Source organism: Sinohyriopsis cumingii, chromosome 18, assembly GCF_028554795.1.
Source record: "Sinohyriopsis cumingii isolate HCF-2022 chromosome 18, ASM2855479v2, whole genome shotgun sequence".
In the NCBI taxonomy this organism is placed as follows: domain Eukaryota; kingdom Metazoa; phylum Mollusca; class Bivalvia; order Unionida; family Unionidae; genus Sinohyriopsis; species Sinohyriopsis cumingii.
The window spans coordinates 5,259,672-5,286,205 of NC_142978.1; the positions used below are offsets into that span (position 1 = coordinate 5,259,672).

At 35.3% G+C, this 26,534-nt stretch overlaps 1 protein-coding gene across 1 annotated transcript; it reads left to right on the forward strand.

Annotated features, from left to right (window-relative positions):
• Nucleotides 1–2,543: 2,543 nt before the first annotated feature.
• Nucleotides 2,544–9,608, forward strand: LOC149776000 (uncharacterized). The gene is made up of 4 exons (XM_089941439.1): nucleotides 2,544–2,774; nucleotides 3,560–3,850; nucleotides 4,482–4,517; nucleotides 7,818–9,608. Exons 1-4 carry the CDS (start codon nucleotides 2,765–2,767, stop codon nucleotides 8,150–8,152), a joined length of 672 nt encoding a protein of 223 aa, XP_089797565.1. The 5' UTR covers nucleotides 2,544–2,764; the 3' UTR covers nucleotides 8,153–9,608.
• The last annotated feature ends 16,926 nt before the right edge of the window (nucleotides 9,609–26,534 follow it).

Genomic DNA, 26,534 nt, shown 5'->3' on the forward strand with positions numbered 1-26,534 from the left:
TATGTCTCTGTCTCTGTTGTGTTTGACCCTCTACCATCATTGTCCCTAGACAATCCCACCATGTTCAATTCCCCTTGACGCTGTACAGACCCACCATGTTCAATTTCCATATGTTAAATTCCCTTGAGGCCATATCCCCCTGGGGTTTCCGTAATGTTAAATTTCCCATTGTCCCGGGACAGTCCCACGATCTATTCCCCATGTTAAATTCCCCTTGTCCCCAGACAGTCCCACGATTTTTCTCCATGTTAAATTTACATAGACCCTATACAGACCTAGGGGTGTTAATGTTAAATTTACATAGACCCTATACAGTCCCAAGAAGGTCTGTAATGCTAATTCCCATAGACCCTATATCGTCCCAGAGGTTTTCTCCATGTTAAATTTACATAGACCCTATATGGTCCCAGGGGTGTTTTTAATGATAAGTCCCATAGACCCTGAATCGTCCCCATTCACTACTTGTGTGTGTGTGATTTGGATTTTTAACGTAGCTTTAACAATTTTTCAGTCATATCGCTACGATGTCTGCAGTGTGACAGTTTACATTGATGTCTAGAACTGGGGCATCATGCTGCAGACATGTAGCATGATGTCCCACCCAATCACATTATCCTGACACCAGGCCGACCAGATGTCCCGCCCAGCCACATTATCCTGACACCAGGCCGACCAGTCCTAACAGTAACCTCTTAATTCTAATGACCATGTGAGGGGGCTGTTAGTACCATTTTTGTCATTCTTTGGTATGACTCGATCGAGGATGGAACCCATGACCTCCCGCATCGGAGGCGGACGCTCTAACCACTAGGCCACTGTAGGTATGGTAGTTCCAAAGTAATCCAGAAGAACAGAAGCGAATCACTATGAATCGAACATGAGAACATGTAGGGGTAGTTCAATTTCCATGAACAAGGATGTTTTGCAAGGGAATTGTCGTCGCTCCGGAACAGTCCCTGTCACCCAAATGAAGATTTTGGGCCTTTTATGCTGTTTAAGACGGTGCAAATGGAGGCGATGGAGTTAAAAGGGAGGTACATTTTGACACTCGAATAACCACCAACATATACCTTTATTCACATATGACCAAATTGATAATAATACAGCAAAACATATAAAAAGAGTTTTAATTTTGAGTAATGAATTTATTTTTTCCTAAATAAAGAAAGACTGCGCTATATATATATATATATATATATATATATATATATATATATATATATATATATATATATATATATATATAATGTATTTTAAAGATTCAGCGGCTATTGTGCAATATCCAGACGCGACTTGGTCTAAGGAAATGCTATCCACCTTATTTTCTCATTTCATGTGTCCAGGTGGCAGAATTGTCTAGGGCACTCGCTTTACAGATCCCTGAACATTCTCTTCTGTCCACGTGGGTTCGAGTCTCGAGTTCAGCCAATGTGGGTATGTGAGAAAGCTTGCCAATAGCTTTCTGGGGTTCGGTGGTTCATCCTGGATCCTTTCTTCGCCAAATATACTGGCAGCCATTTATAGCCTATCATTTGCTGGCAAATGGTGTTAAACCCATAACAATAACAACAACAACATGTTTTGATGTTTGATTTCCAATGTTTTCTTCTGGTTTACGTTGGAACTACCTTATTTAGTTATGCTGATCTGTTGGATAAATGAGTAGCATTCATTATTTAGGCTCAGGTATGATTTTAAAGAATATTTTTAATGGCGTTGAAAAAATTACGAATTTTTATTTTGCAGCCCTGCAATTCTCGAAAATTGATTGCCATGCTTTTTTTTTAATTAAACATCTCTGTTTAAGCTTTTTTTAAATGGTTATTTTTTTTTCTATGATATATTGGCATTTGTCTATCTACAGTGTTAGAGATTCAACTAGATGGGGTCGAGTCCAGCGACAAATTCAATCCAAACAACAACATTAATTTATAGGGAAGATTAATCCATTTTGGTATATCTAGCTAACCGTTACACTTCACTGGTTTATGTCATATAAAATATACCTTGGTTGTAATTCCAGTCATCTCTGAGTGTAAACTTAAACTATCAAAATTCATTTCCACAATTGCATGTACTAAAACCTACTACTATCTAATTATTTAGAGAGCAATGCGTAACTTACAGTGCGTTAGAGAAAGTAAACAATGTGAACATTTACCTCAGTCTTACACACACAAATTTGAGTGTACTAATATCATGCACAAACGAATCTGGAACAAAGACTGCACTCCACGCAAACATCCGCGACACCATGATCAATGACTGCTCTACCTGTTTTTTAGCATTATACAATATGTAATACCTTTTGCACAGTCAAATCTCCTTCGATTCAAACTGAAAAGAATGAATTGATCGAATGACTGAAAACATTTTCTATATTTACATATTAGTCAGTCTTTTTTATCCCCATCTTCATATTTGTCTTTCTATCCATCTATCCTGCCACCCTACCATTTCTGTGATTAGTAAACATAGCCATGTTTGTACATGTATGTACTAGCGTCATTTTGCAATATATCTCATTTCATTGGTCACGGGAAACGAAACAAGGAATATCACACAGGCGTGATACGTTATCAACAACAGGCTCTTCGCGGTAACAGAGAAGTAATATTAACAAGCAAGATAACGCGTAGCTTACATTTTGTGCTTTTGCACTTATGTTATTGACAGCGAAATATATATTAATTAGATACTATTACTAGGATTTTCCGAAGATGTGAATTCCGAAGAAACGTACACAACATATATACACTACAACATGGAACCCAGTAAGTATTTTGCTTACACACTGCATTACCTGACGCGTATATATCGGATGACGTATACTCTTATCAGCCTGAAATACTAAAAGGACAAGGCAAACTTTAATGGTCTCGTTGTTATCACGAACTTTTGCAAACACTTTGGTTTTAATGGATCTTACTCACCCACCACTCACACCAGCCCACTCCACTCCGTCTATCCCCCTTTCCACTTGGCCTTCTTTATGGGTTTTCTTATGTAGATTGAGTTACCTCAAAATATACGTGGATAAAAAGAAAGAAAAAACCAAAATACGAAATTTTACTGCTCCTACAGCACTATACAAAGAATTATATGGATGTCCACCAGCATGTAGTCGCAGATCTATACAAAGGAACTCAATATCACCAAAATATTTGGATGGGATAAGAAACACTGAGTTGCGCCCCTTTCAAATAAACATGTTTGACCAGTAGTAGGTATATTTTGGAAATTCTTTGAAAAGAGTTGCGGTGACTTTTATCGTACCTATATCAGTACACATCTAACCGTCACTGACTACATTTAGCAACACTAATAAAATGATAACAGCAAGGTATTTGGGAAAGGGCAGGTGCGGGGAGGGTGGTCTGGAAAGTACACGAGTTCTTTTTTTACCGAACGCATCAATATTTATGCAAATGTAACAAATCTGCATGTGTACCAAAACTGTGATGGAGAAAACGTGTTCCTTATGTTCAGTTTACCCAATAAGCAAAATATTATGAAACGGTCACGTTTAAAAATAACATATGCACCAAATGTTTTTCAGTACACATCGAGGTAGTAATTATTTTCATGACGGTTGTTAAAGCTCTCCCTGTACTACCCATGGAAATGCACCATTCAAACAAGAAATCTTACGAGTCTCTGCGGCTAATCCGGTCCACAAACAATACGGAAAGCTTGGATCAGACCAGAGCGCCACCTATAGTCAACTGTTATAATTCTACATGTGTGTTGAATGAAGAATTTTGTAACGAAACTACAAAGAAATGTGAAAAATGTCGCTATGAACATGGTGGATGTACTGCTAATTGGGATTGCTTTGAAGTTTGCATAGGTAAGATAAATACAGAAGTTAAGTGAGTTAATAATTAACGTTCTTTTTGAGACACGATTTTATATCCATTTATGCTTTTCATAGTATACTACATTTTCTCGGACTAGGAACATTTTCTCAAAATGAATTAGAAAAGTAAAGAAAGATCAAAGTTAAGTTAGACTTGGGCTGGAAATGTCTTTGTACCTACTGTAAAATTCTCGCTAGATTTTCCATAAAATTAGGAAGTTTTCTTCTTCAAGTTAGGGCTTATCATGTATATTACTTAATCCTCTGGGGGAAATATACTGGCCTTTCTTATAGGAAACAAAAATGAAGGTGACGTGTCTTCGAATTTGAGATTTCTTTTAAGAGTTTTCTCGTAATTTGGGTAACAGTGATGGGTTCTGTTTAGTCCTTTTTATGTCTAGAGCAATGATAAAAAATGAAATATTATATGGAGTAAGAAAAACATGAATCAAAGAATGAACAAAAGTAAAATTTGCATTTTAACTTAATGTTAGAAAACTGTTAGCATTTATTTAAAGTAAACCTAAATTGAGTACATGCATTCTTGATGCTATTTTTTCGAGAAAAAAAGTGTTTTTTTTTTAGTGTTTCCTTATTTTAAAAAATATACTTTTTTTAACAGAATTAAAGGCACAAGAAATTTGCAGCGGATCAGAAGGTTTGATACTTTTTCTCATTTTTTTGTGAATGTACTAAACCGTGACTCATGTTTTGGTGACGATGTTCCTACCTCTGTCCGTCCTTGCGATGTCACCTTTGTGCAATATTTTGGTTCGATGTTGTGGCGCAACAGATGGTATCATCATTTTTGCTCAGACATTACTAATTGCGACATAATATAATGAATGGGTATTTTCCTTGGCTACAGCTACGTGATATAATTATTGGGTATGTCCTAGACTAGTGGCTACCACTGCAGTGTATAATTATTGGGTATGTCCTAGTCTAGTGGCTACCATGGCATTGTATAAATATTGGGTATGTCCTAGTCTATTAGCTACCATGGCATTGTATAAATATTGGATATGTCCTAGTCTAGTGACTACCACTGCATTGTATAATTATTGGGTATGTCTTAGTCTAGTGGCTACCACTACATTGTATAATTATTGGGTATGTCCTAGTCTATTAGCTACCACTGCATTGTATAAATATTGGGTATGTCTTAGTCTATTAGCTACCACTGCATTGTATAAATATTGGGTATGTCCTATTCTAGTGGCTACAACTGCATTGTATAAATATTGGGTATGTCCTAGTCTATTAGCTACCACTGCATTGTATAAATATTGGGTATGTCCTAGTCTAGTGGCTACAACTGCATTGTATAAATATTGGGTATGTCCTAGTGTAGTGGCTACCACTAAATTTTATAATTATTGGGTATGTCCTAGTCTAGTGGCTACCACTGCCTTGTATAATTATTTAGTATGTCCTAGCGTAGTGGCTACCACTGCATTGTATAATTATTGGGTATGTCTTAGTCTAGTGGCTACCACTGCATTGTATAATTATTGGGTGTGTCTTAGTCTAGTGGCTACCACTGCATTGTATAATTATTGGGTGTGTCCTAGTCTAGTGGCTACCACTGCCTTGTATAATTATTTAGTATGTCCTAGCGTAGTGGCTACCACTGCATTGTATAATTATTGGGTATGTCTTAGTCTAGTGGCTACCACTGCATTGTATAATTATTGGGTATGTCTTAGTCTAGTGGCTACCACTGCATTGTATAATTATTGATTATGTCTTAGTCTAGTGGCTACCACTGCATTGTAAAATTATTGGGTTTGTCTTAGTCAAGTGGCTACCACTGCATTGTATAATTATTGGGTATGTCTTAGTCTAGTGGCTACCACTGCATTGTATAATTATTGGGTATGTCTTAGTCTAGTGGCTACCACTACATTGTATAATTATTGTGCATGTCCTTGGCTACTGTTGCATTGTATAATTATTATGTATGTCCTTGGTTACTGTTGCATTATATAATTATTGTGTGTGTCCTAGGCTACTGTTGCATTATATAATTATTGCGCATGTCCTTAGTCACTGTTGCATTATATAATTATTGCGCATGTCCTTGGCTACATCTACTGAATAATACAAAGTGGCATTGTTTTGAGCCGAAATTTATGTACAAAACTAATATATGATTGTAGTGTACGGCAATGTTTAAGTTTATCCTTATATCCAGAGACAGTATGTTTAAATGTTATTCTACACTTGTCCGTATGACTTCTCACAAGCTGACAGATGCATATTGCATACATGTATACATTATATGTCATGCATGTACCTGTTGAACAAAACCGCTTGGTAGCCTAAGTGGTTACAGCGTCCGCCTCAGATGCTGGAGGTCGCGGGTTCGAACCCCAGTCGAGTCATACTAAAGACTTATAAAACTGGTACTATCAGCGACCTCGCTTGGCGCTGAGCATTAAGAGGTTACTGTTAAGTCTGGTTGGCCTAGTGTCAGGATAATGTGACTGGGTGGGGCATGATGCTACATGTCTGAGGCATGATGCCCCCGTGCTGGACATCACTATAAACTGCCACACAACATATATCATAGCGATCTGAGTAACAAAATGGTATAGTTGCGTTAGAAATCAAAATCACTCACACTCATACATGCTGATCACTATGGTTATGTAAATATATTCATTGTGCATCTTTGTGAGTGTACGTGCGAGTGTACCTTAGTGTGTTGTAACACATAACCTGCTACTACTTTATTATTGTTGTTGTTGTTGTTGTTGTTGTTTGAGGAAGCAAGAGTCTTAAAGCTCCCGGATGAATGCAATACAAGATTTAATCAAAATGTTTTGCTATTGCGGGTATTGGTGCCCATTAATTTATGGTGAAAGAGATTTGATTTCTCTAAATTTCTATGGTGCACAATAGCATTGCCAAAAAACAAGTTGATTTCTCTAAATTTATGTGGCATACAATAACCTTGCCAACAAGAGATTTGACTTCTCTAAATTTCTGTGGTATACAGTAACCTTGTCAATAAGACATTTGATTGCATTAAATTTCTATAGTAGACAATAACCTTATCTGTAATAGATCTGATTCCTCTAAATTTCTATGAGAGACGATCACCTTACCTGTAAGGGCGTTGATTTCTCTAAATGTATATGGGAGACAATGACCTTACCTATAAGAGCTTTGATTTCTCTAAATGTCTATGGGAGACAATGACATTACCTGTAAGGGCTTTGATTTCTCTAAATTTCTATATGAGACAATGACCTTACCTGTAAGAGCTTTGATTTTTCTAAATTTATATGGGTGACAATGTCCTTACTTGTAAGGCCTTTGATTTCTCTAAATGTCTATGGGTGACAATGACCTTTCATGTAAGGGCTTTGATTTCTCTAAATGTCTATGGGAGACAATGACCTTACCTGTAAGGGCTTTGATTTTTCTAAATTTCTATGGGTGACAATGTCTTTACTTGTAAAGGTTTTGATTTCTCTGAATTACTATGGGAGACAATGACTCTTGTCTATAGGAGTAAACAAGGATGGCAATTTTATTGGAAAGCTGGCTACACTCTTGGATTTTTGTTGCTTTTTCAAATGGGTTCATATAGCGCATTTATTGTTGCTATCATTGTTGCTATCATTGATGACTGGACGATCAAAATTTGCGGAATGTCCAATAACACTGGTTCGGTTGACATATTGATGAACAGTCCAACATAATAAAGTCATATCTTCAATATATTGCGAGGCAGTTGCTAGATCATATAAATTGAATATCTGTGTTATAGGATCGAGAACATAATTTAATTTACAACAAAAAAAGTACAATTTAAGTTGATATGTTTCGTTGGATATATTACGTAAACATTTTCTTACTTTGCCAAAAACTGAATTCAGTTGCCTAGAACCTCAACATTTCATTATTCTATTTAGACAATCAATATTCTCATATTTTCGTCCATTAGGCTCTGGGGAAACTACAGGATCTCCTTGGTGGTCATATCTCATTCTTGGGATCTTTATTATCAGCGTTGGCTTCAATATTTTCTTCGTGATAAAAAAACTGCAAAGTCGTAATAGACATGAGATGGTGAAGAGAAAAAAATCTGATAATGAATCGTTGAATAAAGAGGAGACTTCAACCATGTTACCCGAAGCACGTCCAGACGACAATATTGAAACCAGCGCTCAGCCAAAGCCATCCGACCAAACGCCTGCTAACCCCTCGGTGGATCAAACACCGGATCCGGAAATGGAATCTCAGAGAGGCCCAATCCTTCAAGAGACTGGACGACACTAGATAATATACCATTAGTGAAGTTCTATCACCCAAAAACTCCGAAAATAAGTTTCATCTGTTTAGTTATCGCCACCATACGGTGTATGTTGAGCAAATATAGTTTCAGAGATGTGTAAGGCCTTTTCTAAATTAAATGCAATTTGTAAGCATGTATTTTAGGTTTGTATGGTTATCTTTGTCAATCGTTATTGTGTTATGATAATTTTTTGTAAAATTAAAATAAGTAATATGCAATTTTATATACATATAGTGCAAACATGAAAGCAGCAAATATCTGGGCATCTTCCTATACCCCATTTTCTAGTTATGGGACTTACACTAAAGGCAATTTCCAATACCCCATTTCCTGTATTAGATATTCCACTGAAGGCATTTTCCAGTACCCCATTACCTGTAATAGGTATTCCATTGAAGACACTTTCCAATACCTCGTTTCTGTGTTATAGGTATTCCAGTGACGTCATTTCCAAATACCCTGTTTCTGTGTCAGATGTATTCCAATGAAGACATTTTCCAATAACCCGTTTCTGTGTTATAGGTATTTCATTGAAGACGTTTTCCAATACCCATTTTCTGTGTTATGGGTATTCCAATGAAGACATTTTCCAATAACCAGTTTCTGTGTTATAGGTATTACATTGAAGACATTTTCCAATACCCTTTTTCTGTGTTATGGGTATTCAAATGAATACACTTTCCAATACCCCGTTTCCCAGTAATATATATTTCCATAAGGGACTTTTCCTTTCTCATTGAGGATTAGACAGTATAATTTATCTAATTTTTTTCAAACGCCTTGCTTATCACAATTGTTTCCTTTGTATATGTTTTGCTATTACATACATTTTCTGTAAAATATTTTAAAAAAATTGTGCATGGATTGAAAGCAGGAAATATAATCACAATCCATTGTTATTCAATATATACAGCAGTACGCAACAAAAACTAAAGTGACGAGCAAGCATGGGTTTTGGACTTTTCAGCACAAATTAAAGCAAACACAGAAGTTGAAAAATTGCTAGACCACACGGTAGTCGAAATATTACGTACGATATATGTGTTACATAACCATTTTATACAATGTATCTACTAAATATTACTTTTGCAGAATGTTTCTATTACATATTAATTTTGTACAATGAATGTATTTCATATACATTTTGTACAACATATGTCTTAAATAATTATTTTGTACAATGTGCGTATTACATAATCATTTTGTAATCAGCTAACTATTTTCATACATTTATGTTCATTTATCATGTTACATTTAACATCTTTAAAATAGGAAACTGCACATACCCATCCTCAACTCATCTCCGCTAACCAAAGGTTTGTCAATTCATGTTTTCGATTCGTATGTGAAGTAAACGTATCAACTACATTGATCTAACGACATCTTCAACACTTTACGAAGATAATTTTTAAATTTTTTTAAATAAAACTTGCAGTTATAGTTGTTTAACTGTTTATCTTTGACTCTATGATAATTGTGAGTTCTTTGTATTCATATGGTACGTTGACAGTGATTTATATATATATATATATATATATATATATATATATATATATATATATATATATATATATACAAATGCCCTTGTCGAGTTTTAAACTGACATTGTCTGTTGATCTATCTTTCTCACCCATGCTACAGAGAAATCTACCTATCTTGCTAACCTTACTTTTCTTGTCTCAGTTGAGTCATCTCAGACCTGTCGTCTCAGTCAAGGTGTCCACGCGCTCAGAACTACTTTAAAAAAAGAAACCATTGTCTTCTGCTGTGCCTGACGTAGTTGTACTAAATCAAACAACAACAGCAATAAATATATAACAAAAACATAGTAACTTAAGTTAAATCCATCTTTGAGAACACACCATACAAAACAATTCGAGAGAGACAAAGACAAACGCATATGATGTCGAGCTTTTTTGGTATTATGCTCGTTCGTTCCACACAGCATGGTAAATTTTATCCTATATGCAGGCCTAGCTCAATACATTTTTAAATCAGCGTCATGAAATGTAGCTAAATACTTCGTGTGAAACAAATTATATACTGTTAGCTACATTTAATGACGCTGACCTGAAAATAACTGTGCTACAGATAGGATACAATTCTCAATGCTGTGTGAAATGAACAATATAATAGGAAACACTGCTCCATGTATATAGACTATAGACCTATACACTTCATAGCCTCCCAACTCTCTTAACAACTAGGAAAACTTGGTAACAGCCAGAAAAGTGTTATATAAAACATGCTTTTTTCTAATTTTGTTAAGTATCTCTATTGTGCCCCGGTTGAATTAAAAATATACCTACAATATTTAATGACAAATAATACACTTACCAGCCAGAAGGAATCATTTATCCGTCAGCACATTAATCCATAAGCAAATTTCACTGTAGCACTTGCCATATTTCCAGGACAGAAAAATAAATGTTCAAAGAATCCGTGAACTCGAAAGTTTAGCACATGGTTATCCGCTATAGTCCGTTTTTGGAGGGTCTATTATACACGGGGGTAATTTTACAATCAATATTAAGGACAATACAAGTATGTTACACACAGTTTCACCTCCTCCAAAGAAAAGAATAGTTATATACGATAGTGACACAGATCTCTCATTACCCTTGACTAATCTAAAGAAAGATTTTACACTTCGTTACAGCTTGTACTAAGTATAACTACAGTACAGTAGAGCTGAGTAGCCAATATCGTTTTATTATTTGCAATATAACTTTTCAAAATTGGAACTGATGAAAATAAAACAGTTTCTTGTAATAAATATTAATTATTTATTGTCAATTTCATATAACGTCCATATATTAAATGTGATAATACCTCATTATTGTGCGACGTTTTATGTTGTTACTTTTCTTTGCTCACGCGTATAAACTGTGTACTTCGGACGTAACGGGCACACCACAGCCTCATTGACATATTTATATTATTGCGCCTCATGTAAACATTGGACGTGAACACTAGTGAAGAATTCTTTTTACTTTAAAGGAAAATATTGGGTGAGAAAAATAATCTACTTTGGGGTTTGGACCGAGACAAGGAAATCCCAGTCATAGGTTTATATTATATGGTGAGACAAATAATATAAACCATTGACTGGGATTTCTTTGTCTCGACCCAAACCCCAAAGTAGAATCTATCTATCTATCTATCTATCTATCTATCTATCTATCTATCTATCTGTCTGTCTGTCTGTCTGTCTGTCGGTCTATCTCTCTGTCTCTCTGTCCACCCACCCACCCATCCACACATCCATCCATCCATCCACCCATCCATCCTCCATCCATTCATGCATTCCGTATTTTCAATAGTTGTTTTATGTGTTCGTACAAGCCTATACTGCCATTCCAAATAGTTATGCACGTAAGTCAGTTGGGTTAGACATGAGTTTCTTAATGAGTTATCTTTTTCTGAAACTCTTCGCAAATGCGTCCTTTACGTCAAAACGATGGTGAGCAAAGACCGAAACGATGAGGCTCAGCTCAAATATTTAATAATTTCTTCAAAGTAAGAGAAATTTAAATTCTTTTTTAATGTCGAATGTAATGAAAGCAAACTTATTTGGGACCACTTTGCATGCTAGTTCATGATTTAAAACTGTTTATATAAGGTAAAAGAGTGACAAGAAAACGATGATCTCTGAGAGAAATAAAAGTCTTCAAATTTTATTACCTGCCGCTCCGTGGCCCTCTCAACAAAGAGGAAATGTTTTTAAAAATGCATAAAAAGCTAGAAGAACTAATTAGGGTGATTAAAGCGGTTTTACGATTTTTTAAATAACATTTACTTGTTTACGTTCCAACTCGTGGAGTCCCTTTTTAGATAATTTTTTGGGTCGACTTTGATAAAATGCACTTGGCGTCCGTAAATATGGTATACTATTGAAAAGTATTACTAGTTTTACAAATGTTATGTCAAATTACAAGCTAGAGTAATACAATGGGAATATAAATACTATGCTCCATCGATTTCTCTCCCCATCTGAATGATTTAGAAAAATATCTTGTTAGAAAATCAGTGTATTAGTGTAAATTTGCCATTTTCTGACTTCTCTGTGTCTTTTTGCCTCTATGGGAGGTACAATACTATCTTTAAGGCAATATTTAAATATATAGTTACCCATGAATCCGTATGTACGTTTGTTAAAGCGTAGGACACTTCTGCTAACAAACTTCCTCTGGAAGCAGATTGTAAAGACAAAACACTTTTTGATGAAAGAAGTTGTAGTCGTTGTGATACAAATGACATCGGGGGCGAAATTTTTTATTTTTATTTATTTGCCCTAACTTTTAAAAAATGAAGGCTTTTAAGTTGGTAAATCCTTTTTATTTATTCAAACCTTGTATTGCAAAATAACAGAATTATTTCCCACCAATAATTAAGTTCAGTTCTATGAAATCTTGCCAAATTTATTACTATAAAAAGGGCTACATGCTATCTGTTGTATGCCATTAGTTGAATTGGACATTTCTCATACCTCATAATGAGGTGTTATTTATTCTCCTTCTTAACTTTGTACACTGAATCTTAGTTATCATATCCGTCCCTCTCTTGTATCGTTTTAAATTCATTCCTATATATTATATATGTTATCTAAATGTTCTCACATTTTCTCTGAATGTTCAATTATCGTACTCCGATCGTAAACGCTGACCAGTGGCGTTATGAATTTTAAAATAGGTTTGTGATATCATGTATTTCAAAATTAGTTTGTGATATCATGCGTTTCAAAATTAGTTTGTGATGTCATGCGTTTCACCATAGGCTTGTGATGTCATGCGTTTTACTATAGGTTTGTGACTTAATGTGTTTCACCATAGCTTTGTGATGTCATGCATTTCACCATAGGCTTGTGGTGTCATGCGTTTAACCATAGATTTGTGACGTCATGCGTTTTGGCATAGGTTTTCGACGTCATGCGTTTTACAATAGATTTGTGGTGTTTTCGTTTCACTGTAGGTTTGTGATGCCACTATATAAAATTGTATTATTTGTGGTACTCAAGCATACAACTTGTGTATGGCCCAGGAGTTACTTTCATTAATACAAATTTTGTTCTATTCTGGTCCGTTCCTTGTAAAATTTCATTCGTTGCCTTGAGACATCTCAGTATAGCTTCTGTAGTTCTCGCATGCGACAGGCAATAGGTGGAGATATAGGTGCATTGGAATTAAATTAGGTCAAGTGTTGGATTTATTAACTGTCACGGTCTGTAGGCTTGCACAAAAACACAACATGTTCGCTGATCCATTAATTATAAAGTAATACGCTGTAAACTGGTCGTATGAAGTTTAGAGTAGCATCCTTATTAGTTACAGTCTGTAGACGGTCACACAAATATAACATTTTAACTGATAAATTAAATACGAACAAAAATGCTTTTATTCCCCTCCCCTGCTATAGAGGAAGATGATCCTTCTGGTCTCGGGCTTGGACTAGTGTACTAACAATGGACATAGACATTGGAAAAGAGATTTAAATGCCCTCCCGCTTTTTCTGTCACTGTTAACTGATCGGAACTGTTTAGCTTTCTTCCAGAATTGATTTCTTCAGTGCCTTCCTGTTTGCACACACTCGTTCCCTTCCATTTATTAACTCATCGCTCCTCAGTATTCTTTTACCATAGTTATTACTCACAGGGTATTTTCAATGCAGTCCCAAAATGATTTTAACAAGTTAGGCTCATATGTCCGTCTGTTTGTTTTCCTTATAGTGATGAAGGGACGCAACATTTTATTTAGTTTGCGGGGATGTATTCTACTAATGACCCTGAATTCAAGTAGCAGACGGGTAAGTTTTATTGCATGAGAAGTAAGTCTTAAAAAATCCAATATTGTTAGACTACAACATTTATCTCCCTTACATCAAATTTGAGTCTTCAGCGTATGAATCGATGCTTTAGGTGCTCAACATATTATATCCATGCCAGAGATAATTGCAGAATGTACTATACAGAAGAGAGAGAGAGGCCTTTGTAAACTAATAATCGTATATATATATATATATATATATATATATATATATATATATATATATATATATATATATATAATTCAGGGTCATTACTAGAATACATCCCCGCAAACTAAATAAAGACAAGATGGCCGCTATCGCTTAACCGGCTTGAAGCAGCTGTTCCGTATTTTAGTGCCGTTTTCATGATATTTGTGCTTGTTGCCTGTTTTCATCTTCGTTATTGTGTTCATTATGTATTGGCTGTTAAATTCGTATGTGTTTCTTCATCTCCTTGTTTTGGAAATGAGAACAATTAGACTTTTTCTCAGCTGTCTTGCTCCACTGTTTTTGAACAAACCGCCATCACGTGATACTCACCAGTCAACCCCTTTATGCTACGATGGACCCTCATTAATTGCTTTAAATGATCACATCTTGGCTCTCCACACTACATTGTGCTCTAGACTAAACGAACTGGGACTACAGTCATCATTACCTAAATGTAAACAGAAGCGAAAAATTAACGTTGTTTCAAAACTGGCCATCGTAGAACAGGAAGAAGAATTCCAGTTATCTCCCTTATTTCAGCTCAACAATTTAAAACAAATTCGACCGTTAATTTAGATAACCTAATTCAAATCCCTATTAATTCGTCAACCTTTGTGTCAACTATCAAAGAAATACCTCTGCGCATTGCCCTTATTCAATGCCCAGTCAGTAGGACCACCGCAAAAGCGCACAGAAATAGTTAATTTTATCAACGACCAGAATATTGACGTATTTTTCCTGATGGAAACATGGCTAAAAACATCAGGCGATGAGCCCAAGTGTGCGGATCTAACACCCACTGGTTACTCCATCAAGTCGTTCTCCCGTAATTCTTGCGGAGGTGGAATTTCTGTCATCAAAAAGAACTCCATAATACAACGTCTTAACCACACCACAACATTCAGTTTCGACCACACATCGTTTGAACTAGTCCAAACCACACTCACACTGGAGCAAAGGTCAGTCCATTTTTTCTGCCTATACCGCCCTCCTCCTAGTAGAAAAAACAAGATGGCTGAATCTCTCTTTATGGAGCAGTTTCCGAATCTCCTGGACTATGGAAATTCGATAGGTGGCAACCTGATTATTCTTGGAGATTTCAACTTTCACTTTGAATGTCCCGGAAACTCAGATACATCAAAACTCATAGATTCCATTAATGTTTTCAACCTCAAACAGTCAGTTAACCAACCTCCCCATAAACATGGTCCCATTTTAGACTGGGTTCTTCACAGACCTGATGATAACATTCTACGGTCCTCCCTAGTATCCAATGACCTTGTATCAGATCACCTCTGCATTATATGACATCTTGACTTATCAGTCCCTAACCCTCCACCTTTATCTGTTACTAAGAGAAACCTCCGTATGATAAATAGAACCAAACTAATGCACGACATCCAAACTAACCTAACAACTTGCTTACCTCCTACCGCAGAACAACTCGATAACTGCCTGCGTTCATTGCTTGACAAACATGCCCCAGCTACCAAATACAGAGTATCAATTCAAAACTGTTCTCTTTGGTATAGCAGTGTTAGGGACCAGCTTCGCACTGCTAAAAGAAACCGCCGTAAAGCTGATAGGCTCTGGCTTTCCACCAGACTCACTATTCATAAGCAAATCTATGAAGCCGCTTAGAAGAATGTCACACATATAGTCCATGCAGCGAAATCAGCCAACTATACTACTAAGATCATGGAAAGTTCCAGCTGCAAAGAGCTCTTCGAGATTACTAACAAGCTAATGTCAAGGAATAAATATACCCCACTTCCAACTACCTTCTCTCCAGTCGACCTTCCCAACATGTTTGCAAATTTCTTCCGTGACAAAGTACAAACCATTAGAGATAAGCTTGACACTACAATTTCAATTGACTCGTCGTCACCATACAGTTGGGATACAGAATTTGAGCGGCAACCATTATCAGCATTTGAACCTGTCTCTATTTATTTCGTACGTACAATCCTGATGAAGAGTGCACCAAAGTAATGTGAACTTGATCAAATTCCAACATCACTGCTGCTTGAGTACTTAGATCTAGTATTGCCATCACTTAACTGACGTTATTAATATCTCTCTCTCATCCGCGGAATTCCCATCATTTTTCAAAACTGCCATTGCAAAGCCTCTGCTGAATAAACCAACACTAGACCATAACGATTTAAAGAACTACCGCCCAGTTTCTAATCTCCCATTCATATAAAAAATCTTACAAAAGGTTGTTCTATCCCAGCTTGAATCTCATCTAAATTCAAACAGTCTTTTTAGCAATGTACAGTCTGCATATCGCCCTTTCCACAGTACTGAAACTACTCTTCTAAAAGTAGTTAATGACATTATCTCTGCGTTGGATAGCGGAAAGATTACAGTCCTCATCCTCATTGATTTGTCTGCAGCATTTGACACAATATACCATGATATATTACTCCACCGTCTCCAGCATGTATTTGGCATTCACGATACAGCCTTACTGTTGTTCAAGTCCTACTTGGTCAACAGGACACAAATTGTATCTGCAAATGGAATATACTCCAGCCCAGTTGATCTATGTTGTGGTGTTCCACAGGGGTCTGTTCTTGGACTTGTTCTCTTCATTCTGTACACTCAGTCGCTCTCAAGTGTCATAGATCATCATCCAGCGTTTCACCAATTGTACGCTGATGACACCCAAATATACAAATCTAGCCACCCAATTGAAGTTGATGCTACCATCCAAGGTGTAGAGAGGTGCATTTCTGATGTGAAATCATGGATGACATGTAACAAGCTGCAGATGAATGGTGGCCATTCTGATCACAAACAAAGACTTTCTCATTCACATCCTTTACCTCAAACAATAAATATCAGCAACACCAACATTAAATTAACACAATCAGTACGAAACCTAGGTGTTACTTTGGACAGTACTCTCACATTGCACCAACATGTCATGAACATATGCAAGGCTGCATATCTTGAGCTGAGACGCATCAGCTCTAGTCGCAAATATCTTTCAGTTGATGCCACTAAAACACTTGTGTGTTAATTAGTACTTTCAAGACTGGACTATTGTAACTCAGTTCTGTCTGGTTCATCTCAATATCTGCTCCAGAAACTTCAAAAAGTTCAAAACACAGCTGCTCGGATCACAGAGTACCACCATCATAGCACTTCCCCGCTGATCTGTACCCTACACTGGCTATCCATTCGATCCAGAATCAAACACAAAATTTGTTCTCTGTGCTACGTTTCACTGTCGGACTCTAGTCCAACATACCTATCCGACCTCACTCATGTATACACACCAGCAAGATACTTACGCTCCTTTTCTGACAATCGTATACTCATTATTCCCACTATGAAAACAAAGTCATATGGACAGCGTTCTTTTGCATACCAGGGCCCAGCAACGTGGAATGAATTGCCCAATGAACTTAAACACAAAGACACAATGATCACATTCAAGAGGGCTCTCAAAATTCACTTATTTCAACTGCAAGAACAAACTTAAAGACCTAATAATGTTTCCTACCTTAAATATTCTCAGCATGTTTTTTTTAATTACTTTCTAATTTCATGGTGTTTCTTTTTGTAATCATACCATTATATGTTTTTATTATCTTATAGGTGTTATCTAATGTTGTAAAGCGCTTAGAGCTTCTAAAGATTAGGCGCTATACAAAGTCCTCATTATTATTATTATTATTATTATATATAAATGCAACAAACTGACATCGAACAGTGCGAAACTAGCATCTAATTAGCCCGAGCGCTTGCAACTCTTTAATGACTCTTTTTCAATGGCAAATACAAAACATAGACAGAACAAACAAATAAATGAGAAAATCGGTTATTTTTTCGAACTTTACATGGATGTTTCCACAGGAATTAAACCTTTTAAATTTATTGTTTTAATGAGTTTGTTTCAGCTTGTTGCTGATACTGGAAGATAAATGTATTGACCTAGAAATTGATGAGCCATAACGACATCTGTTATTTTATGTAGATTTAGGTGAGCGCAAATTATATCACGGATATTGTATTATTATAGTAGTCATAGACTATTAAGCAGCACATACAAGCAAACAAATGAAACAGAAAAACGGTTATGTTCGCAAAACTTTACATGACTGTTTCTACAGGAATTAAACCTTTAACATTATTATGTTTCAACTAGTTTATTTCAACTTGTTGCTGATACTGGAAAATATGTATGTGTGTGTGTGTGTGTTTGTGCAAAAATGTGTAATTCGAGTCACTAAATAATGTCATAAGATTGCTAAGAATTAACAACAAGAGTTAAGTTTTAATCCCCTCCTACCCCCACGTAATCTACCTTCCCAAAAACTCATTGATAATCTCTCTCTCTCTCTCTCTCTCTCTCTCTCTCTCTCTCTATATATATATATATATATATATATATATATATATATATATATATATATATATATATATATATGTATGTGTATATATATATATATATATATATATATATATATATATATATATATATATATATATATATATATATATATATGTATGTGTATATATATATATATATATATATATATATATATATATATATATATATATATATATATATATATATATATATATATATATATATTAGTATTTTTGATACGATTCTTAATTACAAAGACCTAAAATGTTTTGTAAGGTCAATTTCTTCGACGCCTCCATGAGGAGGAATTCTGTTAAACATAAAATGTAATTGTCCGAGATGCCAAAACTTCTGATCCGTGTTTCATTCAGATGAAACTAATTTACACAGTGTCCACTGCTGTCATAGAAATATACTTATTTTTACTTATTATATTCTTGAAAACAGGACATTTATGAATCAAGGGGTATCAGATTGTTCGCTGCCAATTCTGATTCCTCTTTGATATCCCCTTTTAGGATTAATTTTAGTCTTGTATGAATTCACTTTCATAACAGACTCGAAGGAACATGTTTTAAGAAATAAGTAAAAATAAGCAATAAGGATGTTTGAAAAAAACGAGAAATGATAGGTAATAAATAAATAAGTGTTTAGCTAGTTTGTGACCAGAACAATTGGAGAAAGAAAGGTACGAAGGTAATAAATACATACATAACTTCCCTAATTTCATCAGAATCATGCCTTCCTGTTTTGGGGTAATTATATTAATACATGGAGAATAGTGCATGTTTACAGTCAAAACAATTACCTGAACATCAACGAATTCCACGCGGTTGAGGTAATTTTGGATAGCTTATACAATTCGACAGCCATAATTTCCAAGTTTATTCTTTAGGTCAGAAGTCACACGGAATTGGACAACCTATATTCAGAAGCTCTTTCTGCTATTAAATGCTGAAACAAGGACAAATTCAGATATGTTTTGCAAACTATGTTTACTGCGAAATGAGACTGAATTCTATATTTTCTACATTTATACTATTTCTAACAAGTGTTGAAAGACATCTTTGCTTTCTTCTGCAGTGATATTTCCTGGTTACTATTGGTAACTAATAACTTTCAGTTTTGACGATAGAAGATCAAATAATTGAATAAAATGATGGTAAATCATTCTTGATTAAATGCCTTTATTGAAATAGCTTGCTCGAATATACATCCAATAACAATGACGTTTAGTGTTTACTCTTCAAAGACAGATTTAAAAAAAAAATCGTGCGTAATTAGTTTGTTGCCAAAATTACCATCGTTTCTTCAGGTAGTATCCTGGCCGTAGTGAAATTAATTGTTTTAGTTTTTATATAGATTCCTTTGTACCCCATGTATCTAAAAGTGACTAAAAGCACCACGTGTACGTACGACAGAATTTGCGTTCTTTTTATATGTTACATTAATTTCCTTACAAATTCTTGCAAAGAATGACTCTAGAATTTGGAGAATAACACAATTTATTGATATGATTGGAGAGAAATCGGGACCTGAAGCGCGAAATAAAAAAAAAAGAGAATTATGTATGCGTGTGTGCGTGTCACCGGGTTGAGAAGGGGCATCGATGGGCACGATAGGTGCGTGAAAATTCTGCTGCTTTTGATCCGAATTCTGAATCATATCACTGCATGAGGTCTCATTAGTTCCAAATTACGATTTCGATCATTTCTTTAGGTCCTGTTTTAGTTCCAAATTCTGTTTGCAATCAGTCTCGAAGGTTACGTGAAATCTTTCATAAAAAATGGAAACCTATATCTTTAAGTACGTTAATTTAAATATGTTTTTATTTATTAAATCCCCGTGCATTCGATGTTAATATAACGATTTTGAAGAGAATGTGCAAATCATACATGTCAATGTGAAAAAAACTGTTAAAAAACCCAAACAACATTGGGTATGTAATTTTATTACTGGTCTAGGCATTGCTTAGACATATTGAAAGCTACTGATCTGAAGAGAAAAAAGGAGCACCCACCACGACGTTAATTTTAAAATCTAATCCTTAATGCATACTTCATACTTAATTAGATCTGACCGGTAATTCATACAACTCGGAGTCTGAGTCCGATATCAGAGTTTTGACTATCATTCAAATTAAACTCTACCTTGGAAGAAAAAAAACGTCATTTGCGATTGGTCGAAACAAATGTTCGTACTATAAATCAAGCTCTGGAGTTTTATGATTTACAGATCTGGTGCCTTTCAGTTTTAGAGGTAAGCGGGGCATGCCAGATAATGATTTTTTTTATATATAAAAAGTCGTTTTTATAATTATTCCTTAACTATGTGTTACTGTTTGGGGTCAGTAAATTGTTTCACAATGTTAGCAGTATATTTAAATATAGAATCTCTTGACAGTTCCAGCACTCAGTAAATGTCGACTTCATAGTCTTGTTCTTCCTAGAAATACCAACTAAAAACATGTTTTTCTTAAGACCTTCATTTCACTGAGAACTGAAAACAAATTCATTTAAACTCGACTTCAGTTGATTTAAGGCTTAGTACTTGGAACTATCAGTTACCAAAGACGTTTTGGGGATTTCCAGATTTTTAATTTATCTGTCGCCTAGAGTACCTTGTAACCGTACTTGCATGTACATCATTTAACTGGCACTAGAAAGCAAGTAAGATCCTGATTGTTAGGTTAATTATTACCCCAAGACATTGATACATTTTTCGCGGGTTGCGTTAAGGTAGTAACTACCATACACCTATCATGCTGCATGCTTTCAGATCACAAAATGGCGGAGAGAAAGGACGTTGAGTGAACGAGCCCATCAATTACATCAGCATATGTATTTAGATCATGTATATCAACATCTGCAAGTGTTTATCATTGAAATGACGCAAGCAACACAAGATGCAAAACGGCTAGCACGTAGATTGTGTATACAGATAAAAAGAATCGATGCTGACACATTATATGAGGCACATCACACACTAAAGCTGTTCTTTCTTTCAAAACACACATTCAAACGCACATGTCTCTCAGTCTGTCTGTCTATCTAGCTAATCTATCTACTATCTCTCTATCTATCTATCTATCTTCCCGTCCGTCCGTCCGTCCGTCAATCCATCCATCCACCCACCCATCCATCCATCCACTCTGTGTATATATATATATATATATATATATATATATATATATATATATATATATATATATATATATATATATATATATGATTATTAAAAATAACATGGCTTTTAAAGTTTTAAAGTGTTGTTATAAGGCAATTTGATATACCAATACTATTGGTTTATCAAATTGTGATCTACCCATTGCGCAATAAACGTATATATAAACATTCTTGCAACTGTGTGTTCTTGATTCTAGATCAGTAATGAATTTCCACTCATTAATCAGCAGTAACGTATGACACTAACAATTAAAATTATTGATAATCCCCGTTTTCAAATGTATTTAATATGGCACACAATTACATCGCAATCCTTTCTGCTTTCAGCTCCCCCTCCCCTCACATGCATTCGTGCATTAGAGACAAAATATGCAGGAATCTGGAGTGAGAGAGAATTTTTTTGGGACTGGATGAAAACAATGAAACTGAACTTATACCAAGTAATATACAGGAATATGGTTCGTCGTAACGGTTTGTGTAGACTTTCCTTGAAATTTATTTACAGTGTTTATGTAATGAATTGTACAAAGTTGCAACAGCCTGTCAATAATATACGGAAAATTTCTCGGTTACAAGACACACATACTGTAATGTGTTTTCTTATTGTTGTTGTTGCTGTTGTTTCTTAAACCTAAAATAACATTCTAAAAATCGATTAATAATTAAACACGAAAATGTCCAAAGGCTACCCCCCCCCCCCCGCGGACCATCGTAGCAAGATACGAGCGAAATCCATGAAATGACATGCGTAAAGGATTTTTGCTTGTGAAATATATTTAATGTTTTAATTACCTCTTGTTGGTTCATCATTTTGCTTAGTTTCTACGCCTTATTTATTTCCATGCGGCGTTAGGTGAATGACTGAACGTTCAGTGTTTGCAGTGCTCTACTTTCTTCATTAAAATCATCTTTCATATTTAAATCATAAGGGCATCTTATACTGATTTAATCAATGTGAATAAAGATGTAAAGATGGAAACTAAAAGAGAACACAACCAACTTATCAATATGCAAAGGTGATTATGAATAGCCACAAAAGTCACAGAAGTACATTTTGTAGCGGACAAACTCGGCAGGGGATGTGAGTTCATTCACTTGGTCAATACACTGTTGCCTATAGTTAATCTTAACTCCGTTCAAAGGGCAAACATGTGCATTTTGACGTGATATAAATAAAATATATTTATAGTTTGTACGATGTATCCATAATTTAATGCTTGTTGAGTAAATTTTTCATTAAAGGAAACACGACATGCCTCATTTCCTTTTAATAAAAAATGTATACATCTCGTGGTGTATTATTGATACAACGTACATACTATACTACATACGTGTGTGTGTGTGTGTGTGTGTGTGTACACACATAAGGTAGTGATCAGACACGGATTGTGGGTTATTAAAGAACTGACCTGGGAGTGGTGTTATTAAATACAATACCTGCAAAGAGACGTCTTTTCCAATTATGCAACGCATTCCATCCATTTATCTCGACCTCATTAACCTCACCAACACATGGAGTACGGATGAGAATTGTAGACGTCATCACAACTACCTGAGCTTAGGTTTTGAATTGTTTTTTCTTCTTTCCTTTTTTTAAGGTGTAAGACGGAATGCAAGACAGGACACATGCTATTATTTCAAGTACACATAATTATAAATTTTAGCACTTGTACCAACGTCCCACCCCCACCCACCTGCAAAAAATATACAGCTTGATTCTGATCTTTAGTTTAGGCGACGTTCATTAAAGCTGTAAAGAGTTAATTGGTCTATTTTTCAATATTCCACTTGTCCGTCTTTCAATCAATATGGTTTCATACCTTCTTGCAAACAATTACATGTACCATGCTGTATACTACTTTCCGTGATGCAAATATGTAAGTGAAAGCTAACATTTACCGTAGGTTAAAATAAGGAGATGTTATTAAGGGGACAAAAGTTTCTAGGAACAAGGGGAATTTAACATGCGGGGATGGGGGAGAGAGTCAGTAGTGTTGATAAGTAGAGTTTCTCAGCCTAAATCATGTTTTGTATTAGGACGACAGCATGATTCCTACCCCCTACTCCTCCCCCCGTGTTAGTCCTAACAAATACGAAAGCAATTTTGTTTGGGCAACAGCGTCGATTTCATTATCAATTACTTAACTCGAGGACCTATCAAGGAAATCGTCATCGTCTTCAGACTAGATAGTGTTGGCTCAGAAACATCCACTTATCATGACTACTGCGATTTTTACATGAAATCGCAAGCAATTTATATTTAATTTTCACACAAAATTTTACTATACCTAACATTCACGCAAAATTTTACACAACCACTTGTCGAGATATTTTTAACGTCTCAGCTTTTGCTATTATATAACTCTCATCATCATGACAGAAAAAGTACCAGATAATCTTACAATTGACGAGAGAGGCAGGTTCTAGCATCTTGGTACAATTTTGCATGTGAGACTATTGATTTATCGACATAACACCTTTTTTTTAAGTTCATCATCAACTGTAATCTTTGTGCATTTGTAGTGTGATATTGGATTGTAAAGATTATCAATAACATCAGAAAGTGAGTCTGTAATCAAATTAATCTTACTAAAATAATCTGAATCCCCCTTGCGAACAAGAGACAACTTTATCTTATTTCTGTTCTTGAAATACGTGCTGTACTTTACATTGTCATATGCCTTCCTCAGACAAGAATTCCTTTCATCTTTATAGTAGTGTCCTCTACTGTAACATCTTTTGTATTACGTATTTCACACAACATTTATTGAGTATCTTTCTTCGTGTATCAAAAATCTATTCGGTATCATATCAACAAGCAAATCGTCTTTGACTCGCAGTTCCTGTATCGGATGTGACATAATAATTTTTTCACGACGAAGATAAGCTCGAAGTTGAATAAGAATTTTGTTGTAGGTAGCTATTCCTATTTTACACGAGGTATTTTTGTTCTCATATTTTGGTCCGATCGTTTTGTTCACCGCTGAAAATATAATACCTGCCCCTGATACTATCAACAATAATGGATGTGCTGTTCTGCCCTCTGACGCAGTCACTGATGTTGTTAGTAGCATTGGATTTATCAATAATATATCAATCTTTTATCGTTGTTCATCACAGTCACTAGCAGGACAGTATTTGCTAATTATATCAAGGTTTCTGATCGCGTATTTCAGTTGAGGAACTCTCAGTTTTGCAACTCTAGCAAAATTATTGCTATTCGCATTTAAACCAGGTGAACGAAAAGCTAATACTTTTCATTCGAGCAATTATATTTATCACACTTCCTTCCTCAACACTTTCTGGGTCTAACTGATCAACATCAGCTACTTCGATGTCCGTTTTCGCGTTAAGTATAAAATTATAAAACTTTTGCGACTCTGATCGATAGAAAATCAATAGATATTATATATTACAATCACATAAATCGTCAAGTGTATATATCTGAAACATTGACAAACCTGGTTATTACCTTTAGCTTCTGAAATATAAATCCGGAAATACGAGTACATGTATGTGGTTACTGCCGGATCAAGTGTAATTTGCCGATAAATATTAACATTAGTACGCTATGTTATATACAGCGTAGCCCATGTTGTATTATTGTTAGATCCTTCTAATCTCTAGTTATAAATTTCTCCGGTATTATAATCGCTTCGACTTCGTAATTGAAATTTCCAAATCGCAACAGGTTCTGGACACTTTATTTTAATTCAAAGTTACTTATTCTCCGTCTTTAACCCAATATAACCCTTCAGATGAAGGGCTGTGGAACGCAAACACATAACCTGGATTATTCTCCGAATAATAACTTGATGCAGATGCAGCAAAATCCCAGACGATTAAAAGAAGCATCAGCGAGATGTGGAATGTGACCGACACTATTTTAACTCGTTTTGTTCTATCACCTATCGCAAACGATAGGGCAACACTATCCACGTACTGTTTATTGACAAAATCAAATGCAGAAACAGACACACAAGTAGACGTTATTTTGTTGGCAGCCACATCGATCGCACCTGCAACTAAGCCTCCAAATTTTAAAAAAAGATAATTGACATTATCCTCAACAATAATTGTACTTGCTGATGCTGCTCTTATCTCAGCGTCCACGTACATTTTCTTTTTGTAAGATCAAATGGGGCGACTGGATTATAAGTCGTTGTTATTTTATTCGAGACCATATTTAACGTACCTGTCATCGTATCACCGGATTTTAACACAAAGTTGTCCTTGAAAAACTTAACATTTGTTATAAAATCGTTATTAGTCAAAATTGTGATATCAAGTTGAGTATTAAATATTAATTTTCCTTTCATGTCGATTGGGCCAGTCATAATTTCACCAGTTATTGACAACTTGTTGTTATCGACCGCGCTAAGTAGTGCATAACTGACTGCTTGTGATTATTCATGTTAGAAGGAGGATATTAACTTTGCAGATTTATTATTTTTCTTTCGCACATATTGACATTTCCGGTCATCTTTCCATCTGTTAATTATAACTTAATATTACTGACCGCGCGAAGATGAGCAAAGCTTACATCTTGCGAGTTATCGGCGTTGATAGGTGGATATGTTGTTTTAAGGTCTAGCACTCGCTGACCTGACATACGTAAGTTACCTATCATTGTATCTCCATATATTTGTAGATAGTTTGTTAAGTCTGCACTATCCGTAGTTATTTTTGTTTCTTCTTCTGTTGAGCTTTCGATGAACGTACCAACTTTGTGCAATAGCTCTTTCTTATTATTACTGCGAGATACATTTCTGAATAACTGGT

What these genes read in the sequence shown, in the direction of transcription:
- LOC149776000 (XM_089941439.1), top strand. An exon ending in TTGCTTTGAAGTTTGCATAG is followed by an intron (nt 3,851 to 4,481) that starts GTAAGATAAATA and finishes TTTTTTTAACAG; the next exon opens with AATTAAAGGCACAAGAAATT. An exon ending in AATTTGCAGCGGATCAGAAG is followed by an intron (nt 4,518 to 7,817) that starts GTTTGATACTTT and finishes TTCGTCCATTAG; the next exon opens with GCTCTGGGGAAACTACAGGA.